Raw genomic sequence first — 21282 nt, 5'->3', positions numbered from 1 at the left:
TTTCTGTTCAGTATATTTTAACACATTAAAAATAAGCTTTAAAGTTTTTAATTGAAAAAACAAAACAAAACCCTAAGCTACAGAAACTGAACTTCGCTGTGAAGATGATAGAGAGTCATGAAAATTTTGGAGATTTTCAAAACTTCAAGATTAAACTGGACACATTTATAAGCATTTAATTAGGATAACTAGTTAGGAAAGTATGGCAATAGTCCCGACTATCCACAATAAGTGTTTGAAATGGAGCAGAAAGGCAAGCATGATATAGTACATGTATTTTGGTGGATATATGTACATAATTACTAGGAGTAGAATTGTGGGGTCCTGGGATGCTTGTTCAGCTTTAGAAGATACTGCCATAGTTTCCCAAAGTGTTTATACCAATTTACACTCTTACTAATAGGGTAGGAGAGTTTCAGTTTCTCCATATTCTTCCCAGTGCTTATGATTATCAGTCTTTGTTGTTACAACCATTCAGGTGGTTGTGTAGTGGTGTTAATTTGCATTTCCCCAGTGACTAATGAAATCAAGATCTTTTTATATGCTTATTGCCTTTTGAATTTCTTCTTTTGTAAAAAAAAAAAAAAAAGAATTTCTTCTTTTGCATAGCGGCTATTCAGATCTTTTGCCCATTTTTCTATCAAGGGGTCTTTCTCTTGCTAATATGTAGGAGGGTTTTTTTAATATATATTTTGAATTTGAGTCCTTCATTGGATATTTGTATGGCAAGTATCTCCTCTTATGCACTTGGCTTTTCATCCTCTTGATGGGGCCAGACACTAAGTTTAATGTAGTACCATTGATTCCTTTTTCTCTTGTGTTAGTAACTTTTGAATATTCAAGAAAGCTTTGCCTACCCCAAAGTCATGAAGACATTTTCCTCTAAATGCTTTATTGTTGTATCTTTCACATTTGGATTTATAATGATCTGAAATTAATTTTCACATATGGCATGAAATAAGGATTAAGAATCTTTCCCCATAATTATCAAATGACCACTTACTGTTTATTAAAAAGACCATTCTTTTCTCTAAAGCAGTATCACCTTTTTCTTTTCTTTTTTTTTCTTTAAAGATTTTATTTATTTATTCATGAGAGATACAGAGAGAGAAAGAGCGACACAGGCAGAGGGAGAAGCAGTCTCCATGCTGGGAGCCTGACATGGGTCTTGATCCTGGGTCTCCAGGATCAGGCCCTGGGCTGAAGGTGACACTAAACCACAGAGCCACCCAGAATGCCCCACCTTTTTCTTTTTTTTTTTTTTTAAATAAATTTATTTTTTATTGGTGTTCATGCCCCACCTTTTTCATAAAAATAGTGACAAAGTATGTATGGATCTGTTTCTGGATTCTTCTGTTCCATCGGCCTATTAGTCTACCTTTTAGGCTCTGCTTTTAGTTTTCTAAATACACAAGGCTTTCTTCTCATTGGTTACCTTTGGTTATACCCACCTAGCCCTGGAAATGGAAAGTAGAATGTATTCGTTATCTATTGCAGCATAACAAATTAAAGCTTACCAGCTTAAAACAACAATACTTAATATTTCTTTTTTTAATACTTAATATTTCATATGGTTTCTGTGAGTCAGGAATTCAGGAGCATTTTAGCTTGGTGGATTTGGTTCAAGGTCTCTCGTGAAATTGCTGTCAGAGAGTTGCCTACAGCTGTAGGCATCTGAAGGCTTGACTGGGGCTGAAGTACATGCTTCTAAGAAGGGCTCATCTATACGGCTAGCAGGAGGCGGTAGGTCTTTACCATGTGCACTCCTCCTCAGTACTGTTTGAGTATCCTTACAAAATGGCAGCCGATCCAAAGGAGAACAGGAAAGAAGCTGTCATGTCTTTAATTACTTAGCCTTCAAAGTCACACACTGTCATTTATGCAATATCCTGTTGGTCATCCTTATTCAGCATGAGAAGGGACCACATAAGGCTGTACTAGGAAGTGGATATCTCGGAGGGTGGCGACTACACAGAAAAACAAGAGAATCTAGCTGGCATCTTATGTATATTTTTATTGTCTATCTGGGAACTTTTATTCTCTAAAGCCAAAAATCATGCCCTGTCTTTATAATACAAGAATCCCTAGTGTTGGTATGTAGTTGGGAAAGTTGAGAAATACCAGTGACTCTTAGTCTACTACAGTTTGTGTCCCCCTGTTCAGAAGCCCAGACTCTGAAGTTTTTTTTTTTTTTTTTTTTTCAGACTCTGAAGTTTATTCATATTTTCACATTGTGATTTCCTGAGATCCTATCCCCATCCCTGAGTGGGAAAGATTGAGGACAGCTGGATCTGGTCATGGTCATTAGCCAGCTATTAACAACCTTTCTCTCCATGATGTTTACTTTTCTTCTCTGAGAAATAGTCATTTCCTCCTTATGGTTTTCTTCAAATACATTTCCTATCTATGAACATTCTTTTCTCTTTTTTTTAAGATTTTATTTATTTTAGAGAGAGAAAGCACAAATGGGAGGAGCAGAGGGAGAGGGAGAATCTCTAGTAGACTCTATACCGAGTGCAGAGCCGGACATGGGCACATGATCCTGAGATCACAACCTGAGCTGAAACCAAGACTCGGACACTTAACCAACTGCACCACCCAAGCACCCCCACCCCATCTATGAACATTCTAATTCTCTTATAGAACAGTTTCTTTTTAATTAAGCTTTATTTTGAGATAATTTTAGTTTCTTAGGTACTTGTAAAAATAATACAGAGACCCCACTCGCCTTCTGCTGGTGACTCCCCAGTGGTAATATCTTCTGAAACTATACTACAGTATTACAACAAGAATGTTGGTATGAATACAGTCTGTATCCAGAACATTTCCATCACCATAAGAATCTCTCATACTTCTCTTCTATTACCATTCTCACATCTGTCCTACTCTAAGCCCCTCCTTAACCACTGACCTCCGCTAATCTTTTGTCCATTCCTAAATTCTGCCATTTCAAAAATGATAGGTAAGTGCAGTTATGCAGTATGTAGCCTTTATGTAGCCTTTGGGATTGGCTTTGTTGACTCAGCATAACTCTCTGGAGATGAATTCAAATTGTGTGTCAATACTTTGTTCTTTTTTATTATTATTATTATTATTGCTGAATAGTAGTCTATGGTATGGATGTACCACAATTTATTTAACCATTCACCCACTGTGAAAGACATTTAGATTGTTTCAATTTGGAGCGATTATAAATGAAACTTAAATAAACATTCATGCACAAGTTTTGTATGAAATCCACTGTATGGATTATTCCTCTGGGTTGAATACCCAGGAGAGCAATTGCTGAGGTATATAGTAGTTGCATGTTTAGTTTTTTAGAAACGGCCAAACTAGGGGTGCTAGGATGGCTCAACTGGTTAAGTGTCAACTCGATTTCGGCTGAGGTTATGATTTCAGAGTCATGAGATCAAGCCCTGTGTCAGAAAGCCCTCTCTCTCTTGAAAAACAAAACAAAGGGCAGCCCGGGTGGCTCAGCGGTTTAGCGCCACCTTCAGGCCAGGGTGTGATAATGGAGACCCCAGATCGAGTCCCACGTCAGGCTTCCTGTGTGGAGCCTGTTTCTCCCTCTGCCTGTCTCTGCCCCCCTCTCTCTCTCTGTGTCCCTCATGAATAAATAAATAAAATCTTAAAAAAAAGAAACAACAGAAAAAAATGGCCAAACTATTTTCCAGAGAGGCTATATCATTTTAGATTATTACCAACGATGTTTGAGTGACCCATTTTCTCTGCCTGGTTGCCAGCATTTTGTGTTGTTAACAGTTTTTTATTTTAACCATTCTGTTAGGTCTGCAGTAATATCTCATTGTGTTTTAATTTGTGTTTTCAGAATGACGAAAGCCGTTGAGCATCTTTCTATGTGCTTATTTACCATCTGTATATTCATTTCAGTGAAATATCTTTTCATGTCTTTTGCCCTTGTCCTAATTGGATTGTTTACCTCTTTTAACTGTTAAGTGGTGAGAGTTCTTTATATGTTCTAGATATTATTCTTGAATATGTGGTTTGCAAATATCTTCTCCCATTCTTCAACTTGTCTTTTTATCTTCTTTTTTAAAAATCTTTATTGTTTAAGTATACTTGATATACAATATTATTAGTTTGAGGTGTATAACATAGTGATTTGACAGTTCTATACATTATGCAACATTCATTATGATAGTATAGTTACCATTTGTCATCATACAACATTATTACAGTATTACTGACATTTTCCCTAGCCTGTACTTTTCATCTCTGTGACTTATTTATTTTATGACTGGGAGTTTATATATCTTCAACCCCTTCAACTACTTCTCACATTATCCCCAACTCCCACCCCTCTGGTGACTACCAGTTTGTTTTCTACATTTATGAATCTGTTTCTGGTTTTTTATTGTTGTTTGCTTGTTTTGATTTTTAGATTCTACTAGTAAAAGAAATCATGTGGTATTTATCTTTTTCTGACTCATTTCATTTAGCAGAATACCTTGTAGCACCATACATGTTGTCACAAATAGCAAGATTTCACTCTTTTAATGGGTGAGTGACATTCGTGTGTATGTGGGTGTGCACACCACATCCTCTTTATTCATTTAAGTGTTGGCTATTGTAAATAATGCTGAAATGAATATAGAGGTACATATATCTTTTCAAATTAGTGTTTTCGGGGGCTTTTTTTTTTTTTTTTTTGCAGGGGTGGATAAATACCCAGAGTAGAGTAGAATTTCTAGTTCATGTGGTATTTGTATTTTTAATTTTTTGAAGAACTGCCATACTGTTTTCCACAGTGATTATACCAATTTACATTTTCACCAACAATGCGCATCCCTTTTTTCCACATCCTCACCAGCACTTGTTATTTCTTTTAATTAATAATCATTCTGACTAGTATGAGGTGATAATTCATTATGGTTTTGATTTGGATTTCCCTGATGATTAGTGATGTTGAGCATATTTTCATTTGTCTGTTAGCTATCTGTATGTCTTCTTTGGGAAAATGTCTACTCAGGTCCCTTAGTCATTTTGTAATTGGATTGTTTTTTGGCCATTGAGTTGCATAACTTCTTTATATACTTTTTATATTAACCCTTTATTTGATAAATAATTTGGAAATCTCTTCTCCCACCCCGTAGGTTGCTTTTTTGTTTTGTTGATGATTTCCTTAACTGTGCAAAAGCTCTTTATTTTGATTTAGTCCTACTTGTTTATTTTTGCTTTTGTTTCCTTTGCCTAAGGAAAAATATCCATAAATAATATGGCTAAGGCTGATATTCAGGACACTACTGCCTATGTTTTTGTTTCGGAGTTTTAGGATTTCAGGTCTCATATATAGGTCTTTTTTTTTTAATTTTTATTTATTTATGATAGTCACACAGAGGGGGTGGGGGCAGAGACACAGGCAGAGGGAGAAGCAGGCTCCACGCACTGGGAGCCCGACGTGGGATTTGATCCTGGGTCTCCAGGATCGTGCCCTGGGCCAAAGGCAGGCGCCAAACCGCTGCGCCACCCAGGGATCCCCTCATATATAGGTCTTTAATCCATTTTGAGTTTGTTTTTGTGTATGGTGTAAGAAATTTCATTCTTTTGCATGTAGCTGTCCAGTTCTCCCAATACCATTGAAGAGAATGTCTTTTCCCCATTGTATATGCTTGCCTCCTTTTTTATAGATTAATTGACCATATAAGCATGAGGTTTTTTTTCTGGGCTCTCTATCCTGCTCGATTATCTATGTGCTTATTTTTGTGCCAGTACCATACTGTTTTGAATACTATAGCTTTGTAGTATATCTTGAAATCTGTGACTGTGATGCCTCCAGCTTTGTTCTTTCTCAGATTGCTTTGGCTATTCAAGGTCTTTTTTTTTTTAAGATTTTATTTATTTATTCATGAGAGACACACACAGAGAGGCGGAGACACAGGCAGAGAGAGAAGCAGGCTCCATGCAGGGAACCCGATGTGGGACTCGATCCTGGGACTCCAGGATCACACCCTGGGCCAAAGGCAGGCACTCAACCACTGAGCCACCCAGGCATCCCTATTCAGGGTCTTTTGTAGTAACATCCAAATTTTAGTATTATTATTCTAATTTGTGAAAAATCTTTTTGGAATTTTGATAGGGATTGCATTGAATCTGTCATTTGCTTTGAGTAGTATGGACATTTTAACAATAATAATGTTTCCAGTTTGTGAACATGATGTATCTTTCCATTTGTTTTTATCATCTTCAGTTTCTTCCATTAATTTCTGATAGTTTTCCAAGTATAGGTCTTTTGCCTCCTTAGTTAAGTTTATTCCTAGGTATTTTTTTTTTTCTTGGGTAATTGTAAATGGAGTTGTTTCTCAATTTCTCTTCCTGCTACTTCATTATTACTGCATAGAAATACAGCAGATTTCTGTATATTAAATTTTTTATCCTGTAACTTTACTGAATTCATTTATCAATTCTAATAGTATTTTGGTAAATTCTTTAGGGTCTTCTACACATCGTATCATATCATCTGCAAATAGTGAAAGTTTTACTTCTTCTTTATCAGTTTGGATACCTTTTATTTTTCTTATCTGCTTCTAGTACTGAATTGAGTAAAAGTGACAAGAATGGACATCTTTGTCTTTTTTTCTGGTCTTAAAGGAAAAGCATTCAGTTTTTCACCATTGATATGATGTTAGCTGTGGGTTTTTTATCTGTGGCTTTTATTATGTGGAGGTATGTTCCCTCTAAACCAACTTTGTTAAGAGTTTTTACCATGAAAATGGATGCTGAATTTTACTAGGTGCCTTTTTTGCATCTTTTGAGATGACTATATGATTTTTATCCTTCATTTTGTTATCGTGATATATCACATTGGTTGATTTCTGGATATTGAACCATCCTTGCATCCCTGGAATAAATGCCACTTGATTGTGATGAATAATCCCTCTTTTCCCTCACTGCCTTTGATCAGATCTTTATTCAAAATTAGCTGTCCAAAATGATTTGACTTTTATCAAGTAAGTTTTTTTGTTTTTAAAAACAAAGTCAAGTTTTTATGCAGTAGGCTTCTTTTCTTCTGTGGTAGGTTTCTTTTCTGCAGGCTTCTTCTTGCTTGCTGGTTTCTTGGTAGCTGCACCAAAGGTTTCTTCTGCTTCTTAACACCAACAACTTTCTTTCCTTTCTTTTCTACCACAGGCTTCTTGCCTGGAACCCCCTTCTCATGTGATTTGACTTTTAGGGCTTTCTGCTCCCTTATCTACCTGGAGTTTGTGATTCTTAGCCTAGCAAAGAATGGTGCTCCAGCACCATGGTCTTTGCATATGGGTTTAACTTCAACATGATTGTCAGGTTTTTCAGTGGATTCTTCTTCAGGACTCTGTGATGAATCTTCTTGCATGGTTCTTGGAGGGCTCTTTGGATCGCTGGGCTTTTCAAGATTCTGCTAAGGTCTGTATGAAGCATCTTATGCATTGGAAGGTTGTAGTTACTCTTCAGGGACACAGGTTTACACCAAGTGCCATATACATCATCTAACTTGCAGAAGGCACTTTCAGTCCAAATGCAGAAATATGCCACATGCTCACCAGGAGCAAGTTTCAAAAATGTTCAGTTTGCTTACATTAAGTAAAGTAATTCTAGAGATGTTTCTTAAGGTCTTGATGAGACCATTCTCATTATAAATGATGCAGGGTCCCCTGGGCTGAATATGATGACAGTTTCTCATTTTGCCCTTGCTAGCTCTCATTCACTGAGAGGCAAAAACTTTTTTTTTTTTTTTAAGATTTTATTTATTCATGACAGACACAGAGAGAGAGGCAGAGACATAGGCAGAGGGAGAAGCAGGCTCCCTGCAGAAAGCCTGATGCAGGACTCAATCTCAAGACCACAGAATCATGAGCTGAGCTAAAGGCAGATGCTCAACCACTGAACCACCCATGCCCCAAGGCATAGACCTTTTTGACATAATTCCAGGTTTTAAGTTTTGTAAGAAGCAAAAAACACCAGCTTCCTTGGTCTTCCTGTAGCCTTCGATGCTATCTTCAGCCACCAAAGTAAGTTCAGGAACTTCCTCAATACAATGACCTTTAGACATGAGTAGTCTGGTAAGGCTGAGGCAGCCAGTGCAGAGCAGATGGCATATCGCTTCTGGGTTGTGTTCACCCTGTGGTGCCAAGAGCACCACGTTTTGGTTGGCGCAGGCATACGGCCCCCACAACACGCATTTCCAAGAGCACTCTCACCAGAATGGTAGGTCTCACTGCCTTGAATTCTGGGAATTTGAACCATGGTTTCACCAGTACAAGACTCAGCACTGGATTGATGACCTGCTAATTCAGTTACAATATATGGCTGTCTGTTGTTTTTGTGCAATAACAGGCCAAATGGGAGATTTGAACACAGCAGGCAAGTAATATTTTTGCCATATGATTCCCCTTTTTGGAGTACACTTATATCAGGATGAGTATATACCATCTCAGGGAGAGGACAGGATCATGCCCCTCTCCACCCTATGGCTCTTATGGGAAAAGTATGAATGATCCTTTTATTTTTTAGTTTTTTGAATGATCCTTTTAATGCATTGTTGAATTTGGTGTGTTGATGTTTTGTTGAGGATTTTTGCATTTATGTTCATGAGAGATATTAACCTGTAGTTTTGTTTTGTTTTATCTTTTTCTGGTTTTGGTATCAGGGTAATGCTTATCTTCTAGAATGAATCGGAAGCTTTCCTTTCTTTTCTATTTTTGGAATAGTTTGAGGCAAATAGGTATTTACTTTCCTTTAATATTTGGTAAAGTTCACATGTGAAGCCGTTTTGGCCTGGACTTTTGTTTGTGAGAGTTTATTATTATTAATTTGTTACTAGTAATTGAGATATTCTGACTTTATATTTCTTCTTGATTCAGTTTTGGAAGATTGTGTGTTTCTAGAAGTTTATCCATTGCTTCTAGGCAATTGCTTGTCCAGTTTGTTGGCATATAATTTTCTGTAGTAGTCTTTTACAATTTTTTGTTTTTTTTGTTTTTTTTTATTTTTATTTATTTATTTATGATAGTCACAGAGAGAGAGAGAGAGAGAGGCAGAGACATAGGCAGAGGGAGAAGCAGGCTCCATGCACCGGGAGCCCGACGTGGGATTCGATCCCGGGTCTCCAGGATCGCGCCCTGGGCCAAAGGCAGGCGCCAAACCACTGCGCCACCCAGGGATCCCCAATCTTTTGTATTTATATGGTACCGATTGTTATTTCTCCTCCTTCATTTCTAGTTTTGAGCGCTCTCTCTCTCTCTCTTTTTTTTTTTTTTTTTGGTGAGTCTGACTAAAAGTTTATCAGTTTCGTTTATCTTTTCAAAGAACCAACTCATGGTTTCATTCATATTTCCTACTATTTTTTCATCTCCACTTCACTTAATCTCTACTATGGTATTTATTATTTTCTTCCATTTACTAATCTTGAGCTTTATTTGTTCTTCTTTTTCTAGTTCCTTCAAATGTACAGTGAGATCATTTATTTGAGATTTTTTCTTATTTCTTGAAGTAAATCTGTAATGCTATAAACTTTCCTCTTAGAACTGCTTTCACTGTGTCCCAAAGATCTTGGGCCATTGTATTTTCATTTTTGTTTGTCTCCATGTGTTTTTTTACTTTGTTTTTTATTTCTTTGTAAACCCATTGGTTATTTAGTAGTATGTTGTTTAGCTTCCATGTGTTTGTGGTTTTTCTAGTGTTTTGCTTTTTATAAGTAGGTTCCATGCCCAGCATGGAGCCCAGTGTGGGGCTGGAACTCAACACCCTGAGATTAAGACCTGAGCTGAGATCAAGAGTTGGACACTTAATCAACTGAGCCATCCAGGCACCTCTATTTTGTTTTTTATTGTAGTTATTGTCTAGTTTCCTACTGTTGTGGTCAGAAAAGATACTTGATATGATTTCAGTCTTTTTAAATTTATTGAGACTTTTTTTGTGGCCTATCATACAATTTTTCTTTAAGAAAGTTCCATGTGCACTTGAAAAGAATGTGTCTTCTTCTATTTTTTGATAGTATATTCAGTACATATCTATTAAGTCCATCAGGTCTCTTGTGCATTCAAAGACACTGTTTCCATATTGATTTTCTCTCTGCATAATCTATTTATTGATGTAAGTGGGATGTTAAAGTCCCTTACCATTATTTTATTATTATCAAATTCTCCCTTTATGTCTGTTAGTGGTTGCTTTCTGTGTTTAGGTGCTCCTATGTTGGGTGCATAAATATTTACAATTGTTTTATCTTCTTTTTGGATTAATTACTTTATGTAATACTCTTCTTTGTTGTTCCTTGTTACTGTCTATTTTAAAATCTATTTTGTCTGATACAAGTATTGCCATCCTGGCTCTTTTTTTTTCACTTCCATTTGCATGGATTATCTTTCTTCATCCCTTCATTTTCAGTCTGTGTCTTTTTGTTATCTTAACAAATACTTTTGCAGAGCAAAAGTTTTGCATTTCATTGAAATCTAATTTATAAGCATGTCCTTTGATAGATTATGCTTTTGGTGTCAAGTCTAAGAACTCTTGCTTAGCCCTAGATCTGATAGATTTCCTCCATTTTTTTTCCTAAATGTTTTATAGTTTTACATTTAATTCATGATTCATTTTGAGTTAGTTCTTGTGTAAGAGATGAGATTTAAATTGAGGTTCATTTATTTCTTTATGGATGCCCAATTGCTTCAACATTATTTATTGAAAAGACCATCTTTCCTCCACTGAGGAAATTGCTTTTTCATCTTCATCAGAAATCAGTTGGGCATATCTGTGTGGATCTGTTTCTGGGTTCTCTGTTCTATTCTTTTGTTCTATGTGTGTGTCCTTCTGCCAACACCACATTCATTTTGAGAACTGTAGGTATATGATAATTCTTGGAATCTAATGAATTAACTTCTCTTTTATCTTCCTTTTCAAAATTGTTTCTGCTATTGCATTTTCTTTGCCTTCCCATATACATTTTAGAGTAATTTTGTCTACATCTATAAAAAACTCTTGCTGAGACTTTGATAAAAATTGTGTCAAATCTGAGTATCAGTTTGGGGATATGTACTATGGTGAGTCTTCTAATCCATAAACATGGTATACTTCTCCATTTGTTTTTTTTCTTCTTTCATCAGCATTGTATAGCCACCAACATACATGTCCTATACATATTTTGTTAGATTTATACCTATTTCATTTTAAAAAATAGACTATGAATGGCATTTTATTTTTATTCTCTCTTCTCACATGTTCACTGCTAGTCTGCAAAAGCAACCTGATTTTTATATGTTCATCTTGTATCCTGTGACTCTAATGGGCTCACTCAGTACCAGGAGTTTTTTGAATATATTTTTTCTAAATTCCTTGAGATTTTCTATGTGGAAAATTATGTTATCTGCAAATAGGGACAATGTTTTTCTTACTTTTTAATCTGTATGCCTTTTATGTCTATTTCATTATTGCCCTGACTAGGACTTTCAGCGCTGTGTTGAGTAAAAGTGGTGCTTTTTTCTGCATCAACTGATAAGACCATGTGTTTTTTCTTTCTTTTTTAAAAATTTTATTTATTTATTCATGAAAGACAGAGAGAGAGGCAGAGACATAGAATGTTTCAGCAATAAAGACCCTTGCTTAGTAACATTTCGCAAATGCCTACCATAAAGATTCATAGAAGAATAGATGTTCATAATCTACTTGGAAAGAAACAACAAATACCAAAATATCTGTAATATGTTGTAAAAAATGACAGGTTGTAAAAAGTACATAAAAAGTGTATGAAGGTTCAGAGGATGTAGAGGTCCATTTTAGCTTAGAGAATCAGGGAAGTCCTTGGAGCTAGACTTTTTGGAGTTGATTATATGTGGTTCTCAATTGTTTGATTTTTTTTTTTTTAATTTGCATAGACTTGGAGAGAAAATGGTGTGGCAGATGAGGGATGTGAGTTTCAGACTAGATTAGACAGTCTTGCCTGCTCTGTCATAAATTTATCAGTATTTTATAAGCAGTCATTTATCAGCCTGCACCACTTCCTTGGAAGCAAAACCTAACAGGCTCCGATGTTATCTGTAGCAAACACCTTTGACTTGTTTATGAGGGTGTGTCTGTGTATGTTTATGCTTGCACCTGCACACGAGTGATTTGGAGACAGCTCTTTCTACAGAGACAGGCACTGAAAGGGAACACGTGAACTGAAACACAAGTTAAACTATTAGCAATACATTTTTTTTAAATGCCCCTTGCTACCCACACACTTGTATATGCATGCTTCTGCTGCATTCACATGCACACAAGCACACATAGAGTTCTATAAGCAGTGGCCTGGGCAAGATTTTAGGTGACTATAAATAAATACTGCTTATTTTTTTAATTTTCCTCAGCTCTATACTATCTGTCTATATCTTTATTTAATTCTGAGGCTTATTAGGCACTATTTATATCCCTGTAACCTACTAGATGCTGTAAGGAGTTCATGTAAGAAAATGAGTAGTCAATTAATCCAGCACATATTTATTAATAACCAGCTACATGTCAGGCACTATTCTAAACATTGAAGATGCAGCATGGAATAAAAAGAACCAATCCTTGCCCTGGTGCTTACATTTCGGGAGGTAGATACAGAAAATCAACAAAAATGTGATATTTTAGATAAGTAGCAGTAAGACCAGTATTGCAGAGTAAGGAGGAAAGAGAGTCTTAGAGTTGGGTTCCCCCTCCCCTCCCAATGATGGGACATTTGAATAGAGAGACTTGAAGGGAAGATGTCTGGGGGAGGAGTATTCCACACAGAGGGAACACCTAGAGCAAACACCTAGAGGCAGAAGTATGCACCAGTGTGGCAGGAGATGGCATAAGAGACGTAGGATGGGAGAGAGATGACTGTCCTGGCAGACCCACTGGCCATTTTGTAGACTTTGGTTTTTACTCTAAGATGGAAAGCCTTTGGGGATTTTGTACAGAGAAGTAACATGATCTGATTTATATCAGCTTCCATGTTGAGTCTTGATTGCAGGATAAGGTGGAAGCAGGAAGACTACAAAATGGTGGTTTAGACCAAGTGAATAACTGTGGAGATGCAAAGGTACCAGAGTATAGATATATTTTGAACTGTTTGAACAGACAGGATTTGCTGCTGGATTAGATGTAGAATGTGAAAAGGAGTCAATGATGACATCAAGATTTTTGGTCTGAGCACCTGGAAAGCTGGAGTTGCTGTGAACTAAGACAGGAAGAACTGCAGGAAGAACAGGCTTGGAGGGTATCAAGAGTTTTGAGCACATTGGGTTTAAGATGCCTATTAGTGAAGAGTTGGATTGTAAGACTTTCTGAATTCAATAGATGGATCTGGGCTGGAGGAATAAATTTGGGAATTACAGCAAGTAGATGGTTTTTAAAGCTGTGAAACTGAATCAAATAACCTAGGGAATGGGTGTAGAGAGAAAAGAGAAAGAGTCTGAGAATTGAGCATGGGAGCATTCCAATATTTAGAGGTCAGGGAGATGAGAAGGAAGCAGCACTGGAGTCTGAAAAAGAGAAGCCAGGGGAGTAGGGGAATTGAGGGTGAGTTCTGAAGCCAAGGGAAGAAGGTGCTTCAAAGAGAACAGAATAAACCGTTATCAGGTGTTGCTGAGAGATCAAGTTAAACTCAAGATTTGCTTTAGCAGCCTTGAAGTCTTTGAGACCTTTGTTGAGTTATGTCAGTGGTAGGGGTGGGCAGCCTGACTAGATTGCTTTCCAAAAAAGAATGGGAAGAGAGGAAATAAAGATCCAGTAGTATAGAGAACTCTTTGAAGTTTTACTGTAAGGTGGCTCAGAAAATAGAGCCAGAGCTGGAGGGGAATGTGGCTTCAAGTCAAGCTTTAAGTTTGTTTTCCCAGCATGGGGGATGTTTCCTAGCATATCCTGATGGGAATGATTTAGGAGAAAGGGGAGATGCAGCGATTTCGGGAATGGGAGGATGATACAGTGGAGTCTTCTTATAGGTGAGAGGGGGTTCACAAATGGAAGAATGTTGGCTTTAGATCAGATGGACTGTGCATGCTCCCAAGTAACAGGCTACTGCTTTGCTTTAGACGCAGGCAGGTCAGTAAATTTGGTGCTGGAGCATGTGTAAATTCTCATAATTGCTTCTATTTTCTCACGAAACAATAGAGTAGACATGTTGGGGGTTTATTAAAGAGAGAGAGAGAGAGAAGTTCAGAGACTGTTGCCAAAAAAGCAAGAGAAAATCATAGGATAGGTGATGGTAGTAGGATTTTTGCATCTGGGGGCCCATTTGCAATCCAGTAATCCAGTCCTTGGCATTTGTATTGCTTCAGGGCTTTGTGAAAAGTGCTCTCTAGGTGCATTTGCATGATGAAAAACCCTGGCAGGCAGGTAGGGCAGATAGTGGTGATGTTGATTCTCATTCTACACATGAAGCAAGCCCCAAAGTAAATGACTTAATCTGCAGATGGTACACTAAGTCAGTGGTTAAACATAGACTCACCCCAAAGCTCCCTTTTCCATGTAACATCTTTTTACTACTTTGTAATGGCGTCTGCTCACAGATTAGGCAGTCTTGTTGCAGAGATGGAATGCAGAAGACAACATTAGAGAATATGTAATTAAGTGTTAAATTCCCTCATGTGGAATGATACAAGGAGTTTATCTACTCAGTGATACATATTGAGTGCTTAATATGTGGAAGGCCCTATTATAAGTACTTGGCCTATCGCAGAGAGAGAGATAGTGAAAAAAGTCCTAAATTTAGGTGCTTCAGAGAAGTTTTAGAAGGCTTTCTATGTGATTCTTCCAAGGCATCATATTTGGTAAAAAGCACAATATACTAAAAATTGGAGGACTTGTTTTTCTGCTATTTGCTGTGGTGTGACATTGCTTCAACTCACTGTGCCTCGGTGGGGTCCCTGTCCATATACTGAAATGCTGTGGTTTTGCAAGTTCCACTTAACTAAAGTACTGGGAGTTTGGGTCTGTATTCTAGCCTAAGGAATAACTGCTCTGAAATGTTTTAGTCTCTATCTAACTTCTTGATCTGAAAAATGGGAATGCCACATCTCATTTCACAGTGATAAGATCTTGTTTCCAATGTGATGATCCCCAAGATCACAACGTGAGCGAAAACCAAGAGTCGGATACTCAACCAACTGAGCCACCCACACACTCTGAGTAGCCAACTTTTTAAACTGACCTTTAAGTTGCAGAAATGCTCTCTGATATTTGTTTGGGCTCATCCCCAACTAGGGCATGATTGAGAAACAGGTTTCTTCTGAGGCAGGTGCAGAGCCTAAATCAGTAGTTCTTAAACCTGGTTGCATGACAGAACTAAAGAGAAGGAAATGTGAAATATTGCACTAACATGCATTCTAAAATCATCCTCCATTTTTTAAACTCCGGGGAAGTATGAAAGAGAGGGGCCATGTTAGGCCTGCAGGTACAGCAGTCTCCATCCTTAACCTGGTGATTTCTGAGCACCTGTGAGAAGCTTTGAAAAACTAATGACTTTTTCCCTCTTTTCTTCCTCCTCCTCATCCAGGCCTGGAAGAAACGCTGGTTTATCCTGCGGAGTGGCCGGATGAGTGGTGACCCGGATGTTCTGGAATACTACAAGAATGATCACTCCAAGAAGCCCTTGAGGATCATCAACCTGAACTTCTGTGAGCAGGTGGATGCAGGCCTAACCTTCAACAAGAAGGAGCTGCAGGATAGTTTTGTATTTGACATCAAGACCAGTGAGCGCACCTTTTATCTGGTGGCTGAGACAGAGGAGGACATGAATAAGTGGGTCCAGAGCATCTGCCAGATCTGTGGCTTCAATCAGGCTGAGGAGAGCACAGGTAGGAGAACAAACATGAACCTTTCTCTCAAAGGGCAGGGTGCTTCCTGGAGGGGGCTAAGCACTTGGGGCTAAGATGAAGGCCTTCAGATCTTTGAGCAAGGATAGCAGACTGTAGCTAAAGGCTCTCCTCTTTGGCCACTCTAGGTCCAGAGGGATCCCTGGCCCTAATTACATTTAAATGGGAGTCTGAGATGCGTTGAAGTTATAATGAAGCTAAAGGTACTTGGTGGTATTTCTTCGGGTACCTTAACACCCCCCACTTTGTCAGCCCTGCACCTTCCACCCCTCTCCTCAGCTTTCTAGCACTCTGTGCTCTCACCTATCTCTCAACCCACGGGCGGCTCACACCTCGATTCCTTCCTGGTCCACCTCTGTCTGGTGGATTTCAAACCATCAGACCATCCTGCCCAGTTACTTGCCACTTTTTTTTTCCTTTGGTTTGAGGTCCTCTGTGATTGTTGTTGATATCTAACCTAGTGTTCTTCTGTATTCACTTGGAAGGAGACAGGTGGAAGGGGGAAATACAGATTTATGTTTCGGTTTTGTTAACTTTCACAACACAGTAGCCCAACTTTTTATTTATTTATTTATTTGAGAGAGAGAGAGAGCACGTGTGTGAGCATAAGCAGGGGTAGGGGCAGAGGAAGAAGTAGAGAGAGCCCCAAGCAGATCCCCTGCCACATGCAGGACTGGACATGGGGTTCCACTCAGGGCTCATCATGGGGCTCAATCCCATGACCCCAAGCTCACAACGTGAGCCAAAACCAAGAGTTGGATACTCAACCAACTGAGCCACCCACGCACTCTGAGTAGCCAACTTTTTAAACTAACCTTTAAGTTGCAGAAATGCTCTCTGATATTTGTTTGGGCTCATCTCCAACTAGGGCATGATTGAGAAACAGGTTTCTTCTGAGGCAGGTGCAGAGCCTAAATCAGTAGTTCTTAAACCTGGTTGCATGACAGAACTAAAGAGAAGCATTTTTTAAATGTTGATGCCAAAGATCCATGCCAAGTCAGCTCTCTAGGAATCTCATGGGTGTACCTAGGCGTGAGTGTCTTTTCACAACTTCATTCTGAGTAGCGAAGGTCCAAGGCACCCTTGCTTATTTTTTATTGCTGAATAATATTACATGTATAAAATTTTCTTTATCCATTCATCCGTTAGTGGACACAGGTTGTTTGCATGTCTTGGCTATTGTAAGTAATGTTTCAATGAACATGAGGGTGTGGATATCTCTTCAAGATAATGATTTCAGTTCCTGCAGATTATATACCCAGAAGTAGACTTGCTGGATCATATGGTAGTTCTATTTTTAATTTTTTGAGGAACCACTATACTGTTTTCCATACTACCTATACCAGTGTATATTCCCACCAGTAGTGTACAAGGGTTTTCCTTTCTCTGCATCCCTGCTAGCACTCCATATCTTTTTGATAATGGACAGTTAACAGGTGCGAGGTGATCGCTCATTGCAGTTTTGATTTGATTTACACTTCCCTGGTGATTAATGATGATGTGCACCTTTTCAGGTAACTTGTCCATATGAATGTCTTCCCTGGAAAGATGTCTATTCAGATCCTATGGACATTTTTTAACTGGGTTATTTGTTCTTGTTTTCGTTTTCGTTCTTGAGTCGTGGAAATTCCTTGTGTATTTTGGATATTAACCCCTTATCAGATATGTGGCTTGAAAATACATATTTCCTTCCATTTCTTTGGTTGCTTTTCATCTTGTTGTTACTTTTGCTGCACAGAAGCTTTTTAGGTTAACGTAGTTCCATTTATTTGTTTTTGTCTTGTTTGTGCTTTTGATGTCATATCCAAAAAAACTCATTGCCAAGACCATTGTCAAGGAATATTTTTTGTTTTCTTTTAGGAGTTTTATGGTTTCAGGTCTTACATTTAAATCTTTAACCCAGGGATGCCTGAGTGGCTCAGTGGTTGAGCCTTTGGCTCAGGGTGTGATCCTGGGGTCCCAGTATGGAGTCCCACATCAGGCTCCCTGCAGAAAGCCTGCTTCCACCTCGGCCTATGTCTCAGGCTCTCTCTGTGTCTCTCATGAATAAATAAATACAATCTTTAAAAATAAAATAAAATAAATCTTTAACCCATTTTGAGTTAGTTTTTGTGATTGATATAAGATAGGAGTCCAGTTTCTTTTCTTTTTTTGCATATGAATACCCAGTTTTCCTAGCACCATATTTTGAAGACACTATTATATTTTCTCCATTGAATATGCTTAGCAACCTTGTCAAATATTAGTTGTCATACATGTGAGGCTCTCTGTTGTGTTCCATTGAGCTGTGTGTCAGTTTTTCTGTCATACCATATTGTTTTGATTACAATAGCTTTGTGATATAGTTTGAAATCAGGAAGTGTAATGCCTCCAACTTTGGTATTCTTTCTCAGGATTGCTTTGGCTACTTGGAATCTTGTGGTTCCATAAGAATTTTAGGATTATTTTTTCTACTATTGTAAAAAATGCCATTGAAATCTTTATTGAGATTTCACTGAATCTGTAAATGGTTTTGGGTAGTTGGACATTTTAACAATGGTAATTTTTCCAATCCACAAACATGAGATATCTTTCAATATTATTTATGTCAAAGTTCTTAATTTTTTAATAAGGGGATACATTTTCAGTTTGCGCTAGGCCCTTGAAATTATGTAGTCTATTGTGCCTGGATTGGTGTTCTCTCCAGGAATTCTCTGATTTTCATCTTCCTTGCAGAAGGATTATTAGTCCCCATTTTACCCTTAAAATCTTTGGTATAATCTTTGTTTCCTGTATAGAATTTCCTGTTTTCCCCAAATCTTTGTCATTTATAGGCTTCATGGACTTTGGTTTTCCCTTCATTTTATTCCTGATGAAGGAATAAAAGCTCATTGCATGCAAAAAGAAACAGACAAGGAGGGGGAGAATAAAAAAGGAATCAAAGGAACATAAATGTGAGAGAGAGGTCCAAAGAATATCTCAGCTTTTTAGAAAATAGGTATAATTGGGAGGAAAGTAATCAGAAAGCAAACTATTTTTAAGTCTTTTAATTCCAGTATGGTTAACATACAGTTGTTTTTTTTTTTTAAGATTTATTTATTTATTCATGAGAGACACAGAGAGTGAGGCAGAGACATAGGCAGAGGGAGAAGCAGGCTCCATGCAGGAAGCCCGACATGGGACTCAATCCTAGGTCTCCAGGACCACGCCCTGAGCCAAAGGCAGATGCTCAACTGGTAAGCCACCCAGGCGTCCCAACATACACTGTTATATTAGTTTTAGGAATACAATATAGTGATCCAGCAATTCTATATATTATTCAGTGCTCATCATTATAAGTGTACTCCTTAATCCCCATCATCTGTTTCACCCATCCCTCACTCATCTCCCCTCTGGTAACCATCAGTTTGTTCTCTGTAGTTAAGAGTATTTCTTGATTTGTCTCTTTTTTCCTTTGCTTATTTGTTTCTTAATTCTACATATGAGTAAAAACATAAGGTATTTGTCTTTCTCTGACTGACTTGTTTCGTTTAGCATTATACCCTCTAGATCCATCCGTGTTGTTGATGTTGTTGCAAATGGCAAGATCTCATTCCCTTATATATATATATATATATATTCCTACACACACACACATACCACATCTTCCTTATCCATTCATCTTTAGATGGACACTTGGGCTGCTTCTATAATTTGGCTACTGTAAATAATGCTGCAATAAATATAGGAGTGCATGTAGCCCTTTGTATTAGTGTTTTTGTAGTTTGGTGGTAAATACCCAGTAGTGTGATTACTATGTGGTAGGGTAGTTCTATTTTTAACTTTTTGAGGAACCCTTATCCTGTTTTCCACAGTGGCTGCATCGGTTTGCCTTCCCACCAACAGTGCACAAGGGTTCCTTTTTCTCCACATCCGCACCAACACCTGTTGTTTCTTGTGTTTTTGATTTTAGCCATTGTGACAGGTGTGAAGTGATATCTCATTGTGGTTTTGATTTGCATTTGCCTGATGATCTGTGGTGCTGAGCATCTTTTCATGTGTCTGTTGCCCATCTGTATGTCTTATTTGGAGAAACGTCTGTTCATGTCTTCTGCCTATTTTTTAACTGGATTGTTTGGTTTTGGGGTGTTGCATTGTATCAGTTCTTTATATATTTTGAATACTAACCCTTTATCAGCTATGTCATTTGCAAATATCTTCTCCCATTCAGTAAGTTGCCTTTAGTTTAGTTTTTGTGACATGTATCCTTTGCTCTGCAGAAGCATTTTATTTTGAAAATGTCCCAATAGTTTATTTTTGCTTGTTTCCCTTGCCTCAGGAGACCTATCTAGAAAAAAGTTGCTACAGTCAATGTCAGAGAAATCACTGCCTGTGTACTCTTCTAGGATTTTTATGACTTCAAGTCTCACATTTACATCTTTATTGTGAGTTTATTTTTGTGTATGGTGTGAGAAAGTGGTCTAGTTTCGCTCTTTTTGCATGTAACTATGTAGTTTTCGCCAGTACCATTTGTTGAAGAGATTGTGTTTTTCCCATTGCATATTATTTCCTCCTTTACCAAAGATTAATTGACCCTATAATTGTGGGTATATTTCTGGGTTTTCTATTCTGTCCCATTGATCTATATGAGCAAATTGCCTTTTTTAAGATTTTATTTATTTATTCATGAGAGACACAGAGAGAGGCAGAGACAGAGACATAAGCAGAGGGAGAAGAAGGCTCCTTGGGGAACCCGAAGCAGGACTTAACCCTGGGACTCTAGGATCACGCCCTGAGCCAATGGCAAATGCTCAACCACTGAGCCACCCAGGGGCTTTTAATTTTTTTTTCAGGGGCTTTTAATTTTACTATTTCCTTTTGGGATTAGAGGTATTCCTACCAAGAGAAACATCCTTGAGATGTTACAAAAATTACTCTCGGTGCAAATATATTTTTAATCATGTATTTAAAAAATAATTATTGTCTGAATCCTTACTTTTACTGTATAGGATGTAAGTACAATTCAAATACAAATGTGTGGAACCACAGTATCTGGGCTTGCTTTCTTTGGTAGAAAGATTCATTCACCCATTCACACATTTTTTATTCAATTATCCATCCAGCAAACCTTTATGGAACATCTGTCTTGTGACAGTCCTTATCACAACCACTGAGGCTACAAAAATGACCAGTAGGGTTCCAGTGCTTGGATATCATAGTCTAGTGGAAGGGACAGACTGCTAACCAGGCAATCACAGGGAAGTGCTATAACAGGCATCACCGCAGGTGGAGACCCTAGCCCATGCACCACCAGCTCAATGAGGGGGGGAAAGTATTAATGAAATAACAAATGATCAAGTCCGTATTTTTTCACCAGCTTTGTCTAGTAAAAAAATGTATTCCCTTAAACCTTTGACATATTTATTTAAGGGGATTATTTTGTTAGTTGCCAGATGGTTTCTTTACCAGAGCAAGGATGTTTGTCTGCGACAGAAGTTTAGGATTCTTTGTGAGATCT

The 21282-nt window shown here is 37.9% G+C and overlaps 1 protein-coding gene and 1 pseudogene across 1 annotated transcript in view; one reads left to right on the top strand and one right to left on the bottom strand.

Moving 5' to 3' along the window:
* GAB2 (GRB2 associated binding protein 2) overlaps positions 1-21282 on the top strand; it is a 192414-nt gene that overhangs the window by 121155 nt on the left and 49977 nt on the right. The window contains exon 2 of the mRNA XM_072794795.1: positions 15488-15788. Within this exon, the coding sequence (XP_072650896.1) occupies positions 15488-15788 (301 nt within the window). The remainder of the gene's footprint in view (positions 1-15487; positions 15789-21282) is intronic.
* LOC140614597 (large ribosomal subunit protein uL4 pseudogene) lies at positions 7005-7696 on the bottom strand (annotated as a pseudogene).

Source organism: Canis lupus, chromosome 23 (genome assembly GCF_048164855.1).
Source record: "Canis lupus baileyi chromosome 23, mCanLup2.hap1, whole genome shotgun sequence".
Lineage (NCBI taxonomy): Eukaryota > Metazoa > Chordata > Mammalia > Carnivora > Canidae > Canis > Canis lupus.
The sequence above is the reverse complement of the archived record's forward strand: the minus strand, read 5'-3'. Positions and strand labels throughout refer to the sequence as shown.